General features: G+C 44.4%; 2 protein-coding genes across 4 annotated transcripts; both read left to right on the top strand.

Moving 5' to 3' along the window:
- The first annotated feature begins 1,217 nt into the window (after window positions 1-1,217).
- Window positions 1,218-6,040, top strand: LOC140710883 (G antigen 10-like). 2 transcript variants are annotated; one of them, XM_073013713.1, is made up of 4 exons: window positions 1,218-1,315; window positions 2,347-2,435; window positions 2,917-3,040; window positions 5,824-6,040. In XM_073013713.1, the coding sequence occupies exons 2-4, from the start codon at window positions 2,355-2,357 to the stop codon at window positions 5,946-5,948; spliced, it is 330 nt and encodes a 109-aa protein (XP_072869814.1). In that variant the 5' UTR covers window positions 1,218-1,315; window positions 2,347-2,354; the 3' UTR covers window positions 5,949-6,040. The 2 variants fall into 2 exon arrangements, with proteins under 2 accessions (XP_072869814.1, XP_072869813.1); XM_073013712.1 differs by lacking the exon at window positions 5,824-6,040 and having other exon boundaries at window positions 2,917-3,271.
- Window positions 6,041-10,225: 4,185 nt separating this feature from the next.
- LOC140710882 (G antigen 10-like) lies at window positions 10,226-15,048 on the top strand. 2 transcript variants are annotated; one of them, XM_073013711.1, is made up of 4 exons: window positions 10,226-10,323; window positions 11,355-11,443; window positions 11,925-12,048; window positions 14,832-15,048. In XM_073013711.1, the coding sequence occupies exons 2-4, from the start codon at window positions 11,363-11,365 to the stop codon at window positions 14,954-14,956; spliced, it is 330 nt and encodes a 109-aa protein (XP_072869812.1). In that variant the 5' UTR covers window positions 10,226-10,323; window positions 11,355-11,362; the 3' UTR covers window positions 14,957-15,048. The 2 variants fall into 2 exon arrangements, with proteins under 2 accessions (XP_072869812.1, XP_072869811.1); XM_073013710.1 differs by lacking the exon at window positions 14,832-15,048 and having other exon boundaries at window positions 11,925-12,279.
- Window positions 15,049-17,061: the final 2,013 nt, after the last annotated feature.

Here is a 17,061-nt window from a genome sequence, read left to right as displayed (position 1 = left end):
GGTTTTTAAGTTCAATTTTTAAAACTTGAGACAGGGTCTCACTCTGTCATCCAGGCTGGGGTGCAGTGGTGTTATCACAGCTCACTGCAGCCTCGACCTCCTGGGCTGAAGCGATCCTGCCACATCAGCCTCCTGAGTGGCTGTGAGTCTAGGTACATGCCACCATGCCCAGGTAATTTTTTGATGGCTTTTTCTTTGTTTTTTGTAGTGATGACATTTTCTGATGTTGCTCAGGCTGGTCTCGATGGAAGTCCTGAGCTCAGGTGTTCTGGCCAGCACAGCCTCCCAAAATACTAGGATTACAGGCGTGAGACTTGGCCTGATCAGGTTTTTCTTCTATAGGGGTCTTATCTATACAAAGACTAAACTTATCTGTACCTTTGTGCAGGGGGACAAAGACTTGCATGATGAAATTTATCATTCTGTTGATTTAAAGACAACTATCCTTGACTTACCCGTGTGTAAGTCCATGAAAGCATAATTATGTTGAAAGCATATATTGCTATGGGTGTTGGGAACCCTGCAGTTTCCGCTGCTGTGGGAGCATGTCCTTGGAGGTACCTTTCGTCTGTTTTCTCAACTCCAAACATCTTAGGACCATGGGTTGTGACTGGTAGGACTGTGTATCCTGCTATTTTCAAGACGGAGTTGATTTTCACATGGTGCCACTCTGGCTGTCCCGTTTCCCTAATACCGTCACTTCTCCTTCTGTGATTCTGATGCTACAAATGATAGCTATCGTTTTAGTATTTCTTTACAGGTCCTAGAGATTGTATTCATTTTTTTTTTCAGTCTCTTTCTGTGACTTGTTCACATTGAACAATTTCTTTTTGGTGTAGACTGCTATTGCTGTTTTTGCATGTGGTCTACCTGTCTTCCCAGGTGGGTCACCGTGGCTCTTGTCCCCATGGTGGGGCCACGGCAAGAGAGGACCCTGGGTATGTGTGTGTGTGTGTGTGTGTGTGTGTGTGTGTGTGTGTGTGTCGGGGGTCAGTTCAGTTGAAAATCGAGTGAGTTTTGAGGGGAGCACTACTTGAGGTATTTGAGTCCCAGAAACATAGGGAACAGCAAAGGGCAGTTGGATTCTATTATCCTCACTGGATGGGAACCGGGGGTTTGGGACATTGGGCTGGGAACGGCAGCCCGCCCAGGCCCACAGCCGCGCATGCTCCCTGGGCCCCCGTCTCAGTGCGCATGTTCACTGGGCGTCTTCCGCCCTGCCCGTTAGCCCACGTGAAGAACGCCAGGGAGCTGTGAGGCTGTGCGGTCTCGTTCTTGCCATCCGGACTCTTTTTCCCCTACTGAGATTCGTCTGGTAGGTCTGCAGGCCAGTTATCCCGGGGGCTGAAGTGTGAGTGAGGGTGAAGAGGGCCTCGGTGGGTCCGGTGGATCCCGCTTCCTCGTCTGTGGCCTCTGAGGGAGAAGGACCTCGAGGTCGTCCTCCTTCTCTTCTCAGGCTGCTATGCCACCATCGACTTTGTGGTCGTCAGGGGGCCTGGACAGGGAGGAAGGTGGGCCGGGAGGGAAGGCAGTCAGGGGCTCAGGTGAAGATGGGGTGAGTGCCGTTTGGGGGATGGAAGTCCCGAGGTGCCGAGATCCTCCAACGACACAGGGCAGATCCTGAATAGGGTGCCCGGTGGGGGCAAGGCGGGCGGTAAAGAAGGAACCTGGCACCTGGGAAGGCTACGGCCTGGTGAGCGCCCCCCAGCGGTGTGGAGTGTGGAGCGCCTGAGTGAGAAGCACTGCAAGGTCTCACATACGCCATGGAAGGTCTGGGAAAAGTGGGAAGGAGTGGGCGAGGCAGTGTGGTGCAACCAAACTTGATGTGAGAGGGGGTGAATGGCTCTAGGAAGCGGGAGTTGCCCAAAGCAGCGATCACGGGAATTGCGATTCACTAATGTTTTCGTGGGGAGTCCGCTTGTGAAACTAAACCTCATCAGAAATGACCTCTATCTGCGGGGCACAGTGGCGCTCGCCTATAGTCCGAGTTACTCGGGACACAGAGGCGGGAGGATCCCTTGAGCAGGAGGTCGAGGCTGCAGTGAGCTGTGATGGCGCCGCTGCACTCCAGCCTGAGCAGCACAGCGAGACCGCGGTCCAAAAGAAATTTAGAAAAAAATGTCCTCTGCCTCTTGCCACACGCCTTAAGATGACTGCTCTGCCAGCTTGGCCAGCATAAATGGCTTTGTAGGCACTTAGAAAATGTACACACGTATGCTTAACTCTGGGACTTATTTTGACAGTATTTTCAAAATTAAAACGACAAGTTAACATTGATCCATGGAAGTGATCGAATATGGCAGCCCTCTGGAGCGCATGTTCCCAATCACGGTTGTCTGTTTTCAGTGTGAAATATGAGTTGGCGAGGAAGATCGACCTATCGGCGTAGGCCAAGACGCTATGTAGAGCCTCCTGAAGTGATTGGGCCTATGCTGGTGAGCGCTTAAACGTTAATTCGATGTTTTCTATTAGCAGAAATTAATTTTTGTGATAGTGTTGTTGCATTAGTATGGAAATGCTGAGAAACGTCTTTCCTGCTGATAAAACATGATTATGGCGTCTGATGAAGGAAACGTTGATTGTGGAGGATTTTTTGTTTTTCCTCTCGTGTTCTTCAGCTTTTGCCCATGACTTCTTTCTCATGCTTTGTTTGTTAATGACGGATCGTACACATGTATTCCAACACAGAGTATAATAGCTTCCAAAGTCCTTGTGCGTCACTTTTCTCACAGTAACCTCCCTGTGGGTAGAGTAACCTTCTTGGCCATAGAGAATAGAGTTGGAGAAATGTCTTTAGGCTTAGTTATGATCAGAAACAGCTATGTATTCTGTGTATATATGTAAAATTTTGTATCAATAGCAAAACTTGTTTTTTTTTTTTTTTTCTTTATTTGCACACCCACACATATTCCCCAGCCCGAGCAGTTCAGTGATGAAGAAGTGGAACCACCAAAACCTGAAGAAGGGGAACCAGCAACTCAAAGTCAGGATCCTGCACCTGCTCAGGAGGGAGAGGATGAGGGAGCATCTGCAGGGCAAGGTGATGGAAAGGGAAGAAGAATGCCCGCTGGTGTGTGTGTCTGTGTGTGTGCGTGTGCGTGTGTGCATGTGTGTGTGTGTTATGCATTGTCACATAGCAGGAACAGGAGGAAAGAAATCAATGGAAAGAATGCCTGAAATTGACTGGAAAAGCCAGGAGGCTATGTAGTTTGCAGCTTAGCTTAGGCAAATCCCTCACTATGATAAAATTTCTCGACTTTATGAATGAGAGAATAGAGGTGCCGGGATTGTGTTTTATCCGAGAACCCTTGACTGGTGAATACACAATTTGTACTTTGTTCCAAGGTTTGTGTCTTCCTATCATCTGTGTTGCTATAAAGAAGGAAAGATTTTGCTGAAAATGCTTAAAACTCAAATGCTTTACTGTAAGGTAGCTTAGTACTGGCCCAAGAAGAGACCCAGTTGAGAGGAGCAGGAGCAGCTCCAAAAACTGAGTCACTGAATGTTGGCCACCGTTTCCTTTGATTGATATTTTTATATGGTACGTTTGATAAAAGCTGGATAAACGAGGATACTGCCATACAGGTAGCTGGTTTAGTGATTTTCTAAGTGGCTTTTAGGAGGTGATTAAATCCTTTTATGGTTGGAAAAGCAGAAAAGGAGTTATCCTGGGGTTAACATGAGGTGGAAATAATTTCTCCAAGATAAAATGTTTTGAAAGGAAACATTTATGTAACTGAGGTCATGGATTATTCCAGGGATTCATTGTTAAAAGTTTCTAGAATATGACTGATAACAATGCCCATTACTTGCTGTCCACCCACTCCCTTATTCTAAGTGCGGGATAGTATATCTTGTGTGATTCACAAACAATGTTATATTTGGTGCTTTGTTCTTCACGGGGTTCATTTATGGAATATTACATTTGGGACCTTCGGACCTAAATATAACTTTGTTTGAACAAAGTTAAGTTTCTGTTTACCCCAGTAGGTAATGGGTGTTGTGACTGTAAGATTTTCTGTAGTCCTCAAATCCATTCAGCTAATCAGTCCTTCAGAAATTGACATTGTAATTGTAACTGAAATCCTATCCATGTTGTAGACTTCCGATTTCTTAGGTGATGCACAGTGCTCTTGGTACTCTACAGCTGAATATAAGCATTATGCATGTCCTGTGGTTTATCCTCAGATTGTCATTTAGGAGAGAGGTCTCAAGCTGGGCTGAACGCTGTGCACTCATAGTCCCAGCTACTTGGGAGGCTGAGGTGAGAGGATCGCTTGAGCCCTGGCGTTCAAGCCCAGCCTGGGAAACACAGCAAGACCTCATTGCTAATAAACAAACAAACAAAGAAGTAAATAAATCAAGGTTTCATGGTATAGGAAAACAGAGATTCGAAGTTTGTGCCTAGTGGCTGGTAATGTTGCAGACATAACTCCTTAGTGAACCGTACCACTTAAAAAAAGACGGTAAGTTTGAGGATATGTGTATTTTTTACCACAATCAAAAGAAAACCTCCTCTCTTCCTAAACTTCAGTGTAGTTGTCATATATTCTTTAAAATTTTTACTCTGTCTATATTCAAGATATAATATTTATAGAAAATTTGCAAGAATAGTACAACGAACTCATATACTTTTCACCTAGATTCGCCAATTATTAATAGCTTTCTCTCCGTACGTTTCATGTCTCTTCCCTCCCTCTTTTACCCGGCTGCCCACACACTCACAAACACCCACACGCGGATATATGTTTACTGTTATTAATGCTGACTTGTTTAGATAAAGTTTCAGGTATCATGGTCCTTTCCCCTATGTACTTGAGGGTGTGTATATCGTCAGCACAAAGAGAAAGTCATTTCTTGGATCATCACTGCAGAAAGATCAAAATCAGGAAATTTAACAATGAGAAAATGCAGTCATTTAATACGCAGTGCATACTCAAATTTTGCCAGCTCCCTAGACAACTTCTTTCTTCCTTTCGTTATTCTTTGTTGAGACGGAGTCTCCCTCCGTTGCCCAGGCTGGAGTGCAGTAGTGCGATCTTGGCTCACTGCAACCTACACCTCCCAGGTTCTAGGGATTCTCACGCCTCAGCCTGCCGTGTAGCTGGGACTACGGGCGCCTGCCACTGCGGTCTTGAACTTCTGACCTCACCTGATCTGCCCACCTTGGCATCCCAAAGTGTTTGGATTGCAGGCGTGAGACCCCACGCCCGGCCCAGATAGTGTTATTGATAGGATTTCTTTTTCTGATCCAGAGTCCGGTTCAGGATCACGTCTTGCATGTGCTTTTCAGGTGTTTTTAGTTTCCTTTAATCTGGAATGTTTCCTTAATTTTTCTTTGTCATTCATGATATGGACATTTTTGAAGAGGATAGACCAGTTGGTTTGCAGAATGTTCTGCAGTTTGGGCTTTTTCATGTATTTTTTAAAGACCTTTTTTCAACTCGCGTTGATTGGTGGCTACTCAGGCCGTAGGAGAGTCTAAGTGCTAGGAGTGTAAGTGCTGTGAGAGACAGGATTTCAGCCTTGAGTCATTTGATGAGGTAAGGACAATCAGAAGTAGAACAACAGAGAAGAGCAAAGGAGGCCACAAAGTTGTCTGAGGGCAGTCTTCGGAAAGGAAGAGGGTAATATTTGGAACACCTTGTTTTCCTGTTTTCTGCTAACAGACTACTGAAATAATGTTCGTGGGATTCTTATCAACACATCTATTATTACAGTAGCTAAAGCTTTGATATAATAACACAGAGAGCATGAGTATTATTTTCTTATTGACATTTTATGTTTTACTGCTTAAATTGATATGTATTTTTTATTTTCAAGGGCCAGAGCCTGAAGCTGAGAGCCAGGAAGAGGTTCGCCCGACGACTGATTATGAGCGTGAAGATGGTCCTGATGTCCAGGAGATGAGCCTGCCAAATCCAGAGGAGGTGAAAAGGCCTGAATAAGGTAGGCAATCCATTAGACATGCAAATCGTAGGGTGTCTGTTTCCACAGTATCATATTATAATAATAATAGTTATTTTTTGAGACAGAGTCTCGCTCTGTCGACCAAGCTGGAGTGCAGTGGTACCACCTCGGTCACTGGAACTTCGGCCTCCCGGGTTCAAGTCATTCTCCTGCGTGTGCCTCCCGAGTAGCCAGGCTTACAGACGTGCTCCACCGTTCCCAGCTAATTTTCATATGTTTAGTAGAGATGGGGGTTTCGTTCCTTTGCACAGGTTGGTCCCGAACTCCTGGCCTTGGGTTATCCACGTGCCTCGCCCTTTGAAATTTCCGGGATTACGGGCGAGAGCCACGGAGCCCGACCCAGCATTATATTTTTAATAGCAGAGAGGTAACAGTACTGCCTCTGTAATACTAGAGTTCTTATATAGAAAGGTTATTTGAAACGTAGTTCAGGCCCCAGCACCCGACTGATAGGCTGTCAGATATAGAAACAAACTGAGTCAAAGCCATGTTGAATGAAGATTTGAGTCTAAATCCTTGAACCAATAGCTCATAGTTTTCAGATGCTTTTGTAAAGATCTGCTTTTAACAAATACATAACACATTTGTAACACCCATCACTTGGTGTGAAAAATGCCGAAGCACTGATGCGGGTTCTAGTACCAGCTCTCACAGCCTTGGCGAGATGCTGAGTGAGTCCTTTCACTTCTAAACCTGTCTTTAGTTCTTATGAAAATAGTGAGTTGAAGTCAGAGATTTGAAAACCATTTTCCCTTCTGGTTCTTTCATACTCTGATCCCGTTGCATCGAATGCATGGGATACAGAGATCATCTGCTTCGCATGATGTGTTGATTCCAAATCATGAAACCCTGGCCTGAGTCATCTGAAAATCTCTAAATTGAGATTTCATTGCTCCTAAGAAAGTGAGCGGTCACTCTGCTTCATCCTAGTTTTTCCGTGTGGAGAGCTGAATACCTATCGTAGTATCTTGTCAAATTGTGAATTCTCCCTCCTCTTTGTTTGTTTGTTTGAGACAGAGTCTCAGTCTGTCACCCAGGCTGGAGTACAGTGGTGTGATTTCAGCTCACTGCCACCTCTGGCTCCCTGGGTAAAGCAGTCCTCCCACCTCAGCCTCCTGAGTGGCTGAAAGTCCATGCACAAGCCACCGTGCCTTAAGTTGTTTTTTTTTTTTTTTTTTTTTTTGTTAAAGTAAAAAAAAAAATTTTTTTTGTCGAGATGAGGTCTCACTATGTTGCCCAGGCTGGGTTTGTCTGGCTTTTAATGAACAATTGCTTTTAAAATCTTTCCTCACGGAAACCTTGAGTGATGAAATTATCAACTGGTGAGAGACCGGTTAGTTCCTATCATCTGTGGCATGTAGGTCAGTGATGCTCAGCATGGGTGTGAGTAAGATGCCTGTGCTATGCACGCTGCCTGCCGCACTGTCAGTCTTCATGAGCCAGCATTTCTAATAAGACTGTCGACACATATGTGATATAATCATCTCTCACCATATCAAATGTTACATGGAAGTTTCAGCTTTAGAGACATGGATTGATCAGATTTAAAGTTGAAAGACCATGACTTTAGTACTTCCTGACTAATCAACTGAAGTATGTTTTACACATGTGTTTTCCAAATTGCTGACTGTGAATTGTAAGTGCTTTTGAATTGAAAGGAAGCACTGGATGTTTAGGGAAGAAATTACCTTTAAATTCTGCAGGTCTGTCCTCAAAGTGTATAGAGAGGTTTAATTGGATGTAAGACACAGGATCACCCTTTGGGTTTTGTTTCTATTCCATTTAATAAAATCCAAACTGTAGTGTGTTTTGTATGCCTTTAGGGTCATTTAAATAATCTGTTGCTAAGTCATGTTCCCAATTGTTACGTTTCTGTTACAGGTGAAAAGCAATGACAGTGTTAAAAGAAGACACGCTGAAATGATGCAGGCTGCTCCTATGTTGGAAATTTGTTCATTACAATTCTCCCAATAAAGCTTTACAGCCCTCTGCAAAGAAGTCTTGCGCATCTTTTGTGAACTTTATTTCTAGCTTTTTGATGCTGTGAGACATGTATCATTCTTTGAAATGTTATATTCTAAGTGTTTGAGCTGGTATGTAGAGACATCATTCTTTTATCTTTCTTTCATTTTTCTCTTTGGCGACAGAGTCTCGCTGTGTCACCCAGGCTGGAGTGCAGTGGCGCGATCTCTGCTCACTGCATCCCCCACCTCCCGGATTCAAGCAATTCTCTGCCTCAGCCACCTGAGTAGCTGGGATTACAGGCGCCCTCCATCACGCCCCGCTAAGTTTTGTATTTTTGGTAGAGATAGGGTTTCACCATCTTGGCCAGGGTGCTCTTGAAATCCTGACCTCGTGATTCACCCACATCGACCTCCCAAAGTGCTGGGATTACAGGCGTGAGCCACCATGCCCGGCGGAGACATAATTCTTATATATTGGTTTTCTATCCAGCAGCCTTGTGAAATATGCTTATGAATTCTAAAAGTTTTATTTCTAGATCATTTTCAGTCTTCAACATACAGAAACATATCATCCTTCAATAAGAGCAATTTTGTTTCTGCCATTTATTTTTCTTTGTCGTTTTGTATTGTTTGTAGAGACGGGGTTTTGCCATGTTTCCCGTGCTGTTCTTGGACTCCTGAGTGCAAGTGATGCACCCGCCTTGCCTCCCACAGTGCTGGGATTACAGGCGTGGGCCTCTGCGCCAGTCCTGTTGCTGCCATTGTAAAGAGTTTTATTTCCTTTTCTGATTTTATGGCACTGTGCAGACCCACCTGTTACCATGGTGATAGTGGACATCCTTGTCTTATCCCTGATGAGAAACGGAAAACTTCCACAATTTCACCGTCATATTTACTGTCCTTTTTTTGTAGATGGACTTCTTCAGAGTAAGTCATTCCATTCTGTTCTAAATATGCTGAGCGTATTCATTTGAATCTATGTTGAGTTTCATCAAACAGTGCATCTATTTTGATTACCACAGCATTCTTTCCCATTCATCTGTTAATATAGTGAATTCGATTGATAAGATTGTAGGTTTTTAAGTTCAATTTTTAAAACTTGAGACAGGGTCTCACTCTGTCATCCAGGCTGGGGTGCAGTGGTGTTATCACAGCTCACTGCAGCCTCGACCTCCTGGGCTGAAGCGATCCTGCCACATCAGCCTCCTGAGTGGCTGTGAGTCTAGGTACATGCCACCATGCCCAGGTAATTTTTTGATGGCTTTTTCTTTGTTTTTTGTAGTGATGACATTTTCTGATGTTGCTCAGGCTGGTCTCGATGGAAGTCCTGAGCTCAGGTGTTCTGGCCAGCACAGCCTCCCAAAATACTAGGATTACAGGCGTGAGACTTGGCCTGATCAGGTTTTTCTTCTATAGGGGTCTTATCTATACAAAGACTAAACTTATCTGTACCTTTGTGCAGGGGGACAAAGACTTGCATGATGAAATTTATCATTCTGTTGATTTAAAGACAACTATCCTTGACTTACCCGTGTGTAAGTCCATGAAAGCATAATTATGTTGAAAGCATATATTGCTATGGGTGTTGGGAACCCTGCAGTTTCCGCTGCTGTGGGAGCATGTCCTTGGAGGTACCTTTCGTCTGTTTTCTCAACTCCAAACATCTTAGGACCATGGGTTGTGACTGGTAGGACTGTGTATCCTGCTATTTTCAAGACGGAGTTGATTTTCACATGGTGCCACTCTGGCTGTCCCGTTTCCCTAATACCGTCACTTCTCCTTCTGTGATTCTGATGCTACAAATGATAGCTATCGTTTTAGTATTTCTTTACAGGTCCTAGAGATTGTATTCATTTTTTTTTTCAGTCTCTTTCTGTGACTTGTTCACATTGAACAATTTCTTTTTGGTGTAGACTGCTATTGCTGTTTTTGCATGTGGTCTACCTGTCTTCCCAGGTGGGTCACCGTGGCTCTTGTCCCCATGGTGGGGCCACGGCAAGAGAGGACCCTGGGTATGTGTGTGTGTGTGTGTGTGTGTGTGTGTGTGTGTGTGTGTGTCGGGGGTCAGTTCAGTTGAAAATCGAGTGAGTTTTGAGGGGAGCACTACTTGAGGTATTTGAGTCCCAGAAACATAGGGAACAGCAAAGGGCAGTTGGATTCTATTATCCTCACTGGATGGGAACCGGGGGTTTGGGACATTGGGCTGGGAACGGCAGCCCGCCCAGGCCCACAGCCGCGCATGCTCCCTGGGCCCCCGTCTCAGTGCGCATGTTCACTGGGCGTCTTCCGCCCTGCCCGTTAGCCCACGTGAAGAACGCCAGGGAGCTGTGAGGCTGTGCGGTCTCGTTCTTGCCATCCGGACTCTTTTTCCCCTACTGAGATTCGTCTGGTAGGTCTGCAGGCCAGTTATCCCGGGGGCTGAAGTGTGAGTGAGGGTGAAGAGGGCCTCGGTGGGTCCGGTGGATCCCGCTTCCTCGTCTGTGGCCTCTGAGGGAGAAGGACCTCGAGGTCGTCCTCCTTCTCTTCTCAGGCTGCTATGCCACCATCGACTTTGTGGTCGTCAGGGGGCCTGGACAGGGAGGAAGGTGGGCCGGGAGGGAAGGCAGTCAGGGGCTCAGGTGAAGATGGGGTGAGTGCCGTTTGGGGGATGGAAGTCCCGAGGTGCCGAGATCCTCCAACGACACAGGGCAGATCCTGAATAGGGTGCCCGGTGGGGGCAAGGCGGGCGGTAAAGAAGGAACCTGGCACCTGGGAAGGCTACGGCCTGGTGAGCGCCCCCCAGCGGTGTGGAGTGTGGAGCGCCTGAGTGAGAAGCACTGCAAGGTCTCACATACGCCATGGAAGGTCTGGGAAAAGTGGGAAGGAGTGGGCGAGGCAGTGTGGTGCAACCAAACTTGATGTGAGAGGGGGTGAATGGCTCTAGGAAGCGGGAGTTGCCCAAAGCAGCGATCACGGGAATTGCGATTCACTAATGTTTTCGTGGGGAGTCCGCTTGTGAAACTAAACCTCATCAGAAATGACCTCTATCTGCGGGGCACAGTGGCGCTCGCCTATAGTCCGAGTTACTCGGGACACAGAGGCGGGAGGATCCCTTGAGCAGGAGGTCGAGGCTGCAGTGAGCTGTGATGGCGCCGCTGCACTCCAGCCTGAGCAGCACAGCGAGACCGCGGTCCAAAAGAAATTTAGAAAAAAATGTCCTCTGCCTCTTGCCACACGCCTTAAGATGACTGCTCTGCCAGCTTGGCCAGCATAAATGGCTTTGTAGGCACTTAGAAAATGTACACACGTATGCTTAACTCTGGGACTTATTTTGACAGTATTTTCAAAATTAAAACGACAAGTTAACATTGATCCATGGAAGTGATCGAATATGGCAGCCCTCTGGAGCGCATGTTCCCAATCACGGTTGTCTGTTTTCAGTGTGAAATATGAGTTGGCGAGGAAGATCGACCTATCGGCGTAGGCCAAGACGCTATGTAGAGCCTCCTGAAGTGATTGGGCCTATGCTGGTGAGCGCTTAAACGTTAATTCGATGTTTTCTATTAGCAGAAATTAATTTTTGTGATAGTGTTGTTGCATTAGTATGGAAATGCTGAGAAACGTCTTTCCTGCTGATAAAACATGATTATGGCGTCTGATGAAGGAAACGTTGATTGTGGAGGATTTTTTGTTTTTCCTCTCGTGTTCTTCAGCTTTTGCCCATGACTTCTTTCTCATGCTTTGTTTGTTAATGACGGATCGTACACATGTATTCCAACACAGAGTATAATAGCTTCCAAAGTCCTTGTGCGTCACTTTTCTCACAGTAACCTCCCTGTGGGTAGAGTAACCTTCTTGGCCATAGAGAATAGAGTTGGAGAAATGTCTTTAGGCTTAGTTATGATCAGAAACAGCTATGTATTCTGTGTATATATGTAAAATTTTGTATCAATAGCAAAACTTGTTTTTTTTTTTTTTTTCTTTATTTGCACACCCACACATATTCCCCAGCCCGAGCAGTTCAGTGATGAAGAAGTGGAACCACCAAAACCTGAAGAAGGGGAACCAGCAACTCAAAGTCAGGATCCTGCACCTGCTCAGGAGGGAGAGGATGAGGGAGCATCTGCAGGGCAAGGTGATGGAAAGGGAAGAAGAATGCCCGCTGGTGTGTGTGTCTGTGTGTGTGCGTGTGCGTGTGTGCATGTGTGTGTGTGTTATGCATTGTCACATAGCAGGAACAGGAGGAAAGAAATCAATGGAAAGAATGCCTGAAATTGACTGGAAAAGCCAGGAGGCTATGTAGTTTGCAGCTTAGCTTAGGCAAATCCCTCACTATGATAAAATTTCTCGACTTTATGAATGAGAGAATAGAGGTGCCGGGATTGTGTTTTATCCGAGAACCCTTGACTGGTGAATACACAATTTGTACTTTGTTCCAAGGTTTGTGTCTTCCTATCATCTGTGTTGCTATAAAGAAGGAAAGATTTTGCTGAAAATGCTTAAAACTCAAATGCTTTACTGTAAGGTAGCTTAGTACTGGCCCAAGAAGAGACCCAGTTGAGAGGAGCAGGAGCAGCTCCAAAAACTGAGTCACTGAATGTTGGCCACCGTTTCCTTTGATTGATATTTTTATATGGTACGTTTGATAAAAGCTGGATAAACGAGGATACTGCCATACAGGTAGCTGGTTTAGTGATTTTCTAAGTGGCTTTTAGGAGGTGATTAAATCCTTTTATGGTTGGAAAAGCAGAAAAGGAGTTATCCTGGGGTTAACATGAGGTGGAAATAATTTCTCCAAGATAAAATGTTTTGAAAGGAAACATTTATGTAACTGAGGTCATGGATTATTCCAGGGATTCATTGTTAAAAGTTTCTAGAATATGACTGATAACAATGCCCATTACTTGCTGTCCACCCACTCCCTTATTCTAAGTGCGGGATAGTGTATCTTGTGTGATTCACAAACAATGTTATATTTGGTGCTTTGTTCTTCACGGGGTTCATTTATGGAATATTACATTTGGGACCTTCGGACCTAAATATAACTTTGTTTGAACAAAGTTAAGTTTCTGTTTACCCCAGTAGGTAATGGGTGTTGTGACTGTAAGATTTTCTGTAGTCCTCAAATCCATTCAGCTAATCAGTCCTTCAGAAATTGACATTGTAATTGTAACTGAAATCCTATCCATGTTGTAGACTTCCGATTTCTTAGGTGATGCACAGTGCTCTTGGTACTCTACAGCTGAATATAAGCATTATGCATGTCCTGTGGTTTATCCTCAGATTGTCATTTAGGAGAGAGGTCTCAAGCTGGGCTGAACGCTGTGCACTCATAGTCCCAGCTACTTGGGAGGCTGAGGTGAGAGGATCGCTTGAGCCCTGGCGTTCAAGCCCAGCCTGGGAAACACAGCAAGACCTCATTGCTAATAAACAAACAAACAAAGAAGTAAATAAATCAAGGTTTCATGGTATAGGAAAACAGAGATTCGAAGTTTGTGCCTAGTGGCTGGTAATGTTGCAGACATAACTCCTTAGTGAACCGTACCACTTAAAAAAAGACGGTAAGTTTGAGGATATGTGTATTTTTTACCACAATCAAAAGAAAACCTCCTCTCTTCCTAAACTTCAGTGTAGTTGTCATATATTCTTTAAAATTTTTACTCTGTCTATATTCAAGATATAATATTTATAGAAAATTTGCAAGAATAGTACAACGAACTCATATACTTTTCACCTAGATTCGCCAATTATTAATAGCTTTCTCTCCGTACGTTTCATGTCTCTTCCCTCCCTCTTTTACCCGGCTGCCCACACACTCACAAACACCCACACGCGGATATATGTTTACTGTTATTAATGCTGACTTGTTTAGATAAAGTTTCAGGTATCATGGTCCTTTCCCCTATGTACTTGAGGGTGTGTATATCGTCAGCACAAAGAGAAAGTCATTTCTTGGATCATCACTGCAGAAAGATCAAAATCAGGAAATTTAACAATGAGAAAATGCAGTCATTTAATACGCAGTGCATACTCAAATTTTGCCAGCTCCCTAGACAACTTCTTTCTTCCTTTCGTTATTCTTTGTTGAGACGGAGTCTCCCTCCGTTGCCCAGGCTGGAGTGCAGTAGTGCGATCTTGGCTCACTGCAACCTACACCTCCCAGGTTCTAGGGATTCTCACGCCTCAGCCTGCCGTGTAGCTGGGACTACGGGCGCCTGCCACTGCGGTCTTGAACTTCTGACCTCACCTGATCTGCCCACCTTGGCATCCCAAAGTGTTTGGATTGCAGGCGTGAGACCCCACGCCCGGCCCAGATAGTGTTATTGATAGGATTTCTTTTTCTGATCCAGAGTCCGGTTCAGGATCACGTCTTGCATGTGCTTTTCAGGTGTTTTTAGTTTCCTTTAATCTGGAATGTTTCCTTAATTTTTCTTTGTCATTCATGATATGGACATTTTTGAAGAGGATAGACCAGTTGGTTTGCAGAATGTTCTGCAGTTTGGGCTTTTTCATGTATTTTTTAAAGACCTTTTTTCAACTCGCGTTGATTGGTGGCTACTCAGGCCGTAGGAGAGTCTAAGTGCTAGGAGTGTAAGTGCTGTGAGAGACAGGATTTCAGCCTTGAGTCATTTGATGAGGTAAGGACAATCAGAAGTAGAACAACAGAGAAGAGCAAAGGAGGCCACAAAGTTGTCTGAGGGCAGTCTTCGGAAAGGAAGAGGGTAATATTTGGAACACCTTGTTTTCCTGTTTTCTGCTAACAGACTACTGAAATAATGTTCGTGGGATTCTTATCAACACATCTATCATTATAGTAGCTAAAGCTTTGATATAATAACACAGAGAGCATGAGTATTATTTTCTTATTGACATTTTATGTTTTACTGCTTAAATTGATATGTATTTTTTATTTTCAAGGGCCAGAGCCTGAAGCTGAGAGCCAGGAAGAGGTTCGCCCGACGACTGATTATGAGCGTGAAGATGGTCCTGATGTCCAGGAGATGAGCCTGCCAAATCCAGAGGAGGTGAAAAGGCCTGAATAAGGTAGGCAATCCATTAGACATGCAAATCGTAGGGTGTCTGTTTCCACAGTATCATATTATAATAATAATAGTTATTTTTTGAGACAGAGTCTCGCTCTGTCGACCAAGCTGGAGTGCAGTGGTACCACCTCGGTCACTGGAACTTCGGCCTCCCGGGTTCAAGTCATTCTCCTGCGTGTGCCTCCCGAGTAGCCAGGCTTACAGACGTGCTCCACCGTTCCCAGCTAATTTTCATATGTTTAGTAGAGATGGGGGTTTCGTTCCTTTGCACAGGTTGGTCCCGAACTCCTGGCCTTGGGTTATCCACGTGCCTCGCCCTTTGAAATTTCCGGGATTACGGGCGAGAGCCACGGAGCCCGACCCAGCATTATATTTTTAATAGCAGAGAGGTAACAGTACTGCCTCTGTAATACTAGAGTTCTTATATAGAAAGGTTATTTGAAACGTAGTTCAGGCCCCAGCACCCGACTGATAGGCTGTCAGATATAGAAACAAACTGAGTCAAAGCCATGTTGAATGAAGATTTGAGTCTAAATCCTTGAACCAATAGCTCATAGTTTTCAGATGCTTTTGTAAAGATCTGCTTTTAACAAATACATAACACATTTGTAACACCCATCACTTGGTGTGAAAAATGCCGAAGCACTGATGCGGGTTCTAGTACCAGCTCTCACAGCCTTGGCGAGATGCTGAGTGAGTCCTTTCACTTCTAAACCTGTCTTTAGTTCTTATGAAAATAGTGAGTTGAAGTCAGAGATTTGAAAACCATTTTCCCTTCTGGTTCTTTCATACTCTGATCCCGTTGCATCGAATGCATGGGATACAGAGATCATCTGCTTCGCATGATGTGTTGATTCCAAATCATGAAACCCTGGCCTGAGTCATCTGAAAATCTCTAAATTGAGATTTCATTGCTCCTAAGAAAGTGAGCGGTCACTCTGCTTCATCCTAGTTTTTCCGTGTGGAGAGCTGAATACCTATCGTAGTATCTTGTCAAATTGTGAATTCTCCCTCCTCTTTGTTTGTTTGTTTGAGACAGAGTCTCAGTCTGTCACCCAGGCTGGAGTACAGTGGTGTGATTTCAGCTCACTGCCACCTCTGGCTCCCTGGGTAAAGCAGTCCTCCCACCTCAGCCTCCTGAGTGGCTGAAAGTCCATGCACAAGCCACCGTGCCTTAAGTTGTTTTTTTTTTTTTTTTTTTGTTAAAGTAAAAAAAAAATTTTTTTTTGTCGAGATGAGGTCTCACTATGTTGCCCAGGCTGGGTTTGTCTGGCTTTTAATGAACAATTGCTTTTAAAATCTTTCCTCACGGAAACCTTGAGTGATGAAATTATCAACTGGTGAGAGACCGGTTAGTTCCTATCATCTGTGGCATGTAGGTCAGTGATGCTCAGCATGGGTGTGAGTAAGATGCCTGTGCTATGCACGCTGCCTGCCGCACTGTCAGTCTTCATGAGCCAGCATTTCTAATAAGACTGTCGACACATATGTGATATAATCATCTCTCACCATATCAAATGTTACATGGAAGTTTCAGCTTTAGAGACATGGATTGATCAGATTTAAAGTTGAAAGACCATGACTTTAGTACTTCCTGACTAATCAACTGAAGTATGTTTTACACATGTGTTTTCCAAATTGCTGACTGTGAATTGTAAGTGCTTTTGAATTGAAAGGAAGCACTGGATGTTTAGGGAAGAAATTACCTTTAAATTCTGCAGGTCTGTCCTCAAAGTGTATAGAGAGGTTTAATTGGATGTAAGACACAGGATCACCCTTTGGGTTTTGTTTCTATTCCATTTAATAAAATCCAAACTGTAGTGTGTTTTGTATGCCTTTAGGGTCATTTAAATAATCTGTTGCTAAGTCATGTTCCCAATTGTTACGTTTCTGTTACAGGTGAAAAGCAATGACAGTGTTAAAAGAAGACACGCTGAAATGATGCAGGCTGCTCCTATGTTGGAAATTTGTTCATTACAATTCTCCCAATAAAGCTTTACAGCCCTCTGCAAAGAAGTCTTGCGCATCTTTTGTGAACTTTATTTCTAGCTTTTTGATGCTGTGAGACATGTATCATTCTTTGAAATGTTATATTCTAAGTGTTT

The sequence above is a fragment of the Chlorocebus sabaeus genome, chromosome X, assembly GCF_047675955.1.
Source record: "Chlorocebus sabaeus isolate Y175 chromosome X, mChlSab1.0.hap1, whole genome shotgun sequence".
NCBI classification, from domain to species: Eukaryota; Metazoa; Chordata; class Mammalia; order Primates; family Cercopithecidae; genus Chlorocebus; species Chlorocebus sabaeus.
This window is presented reverse-complemented; position numbering and strand designations above follow the sequence as displayed.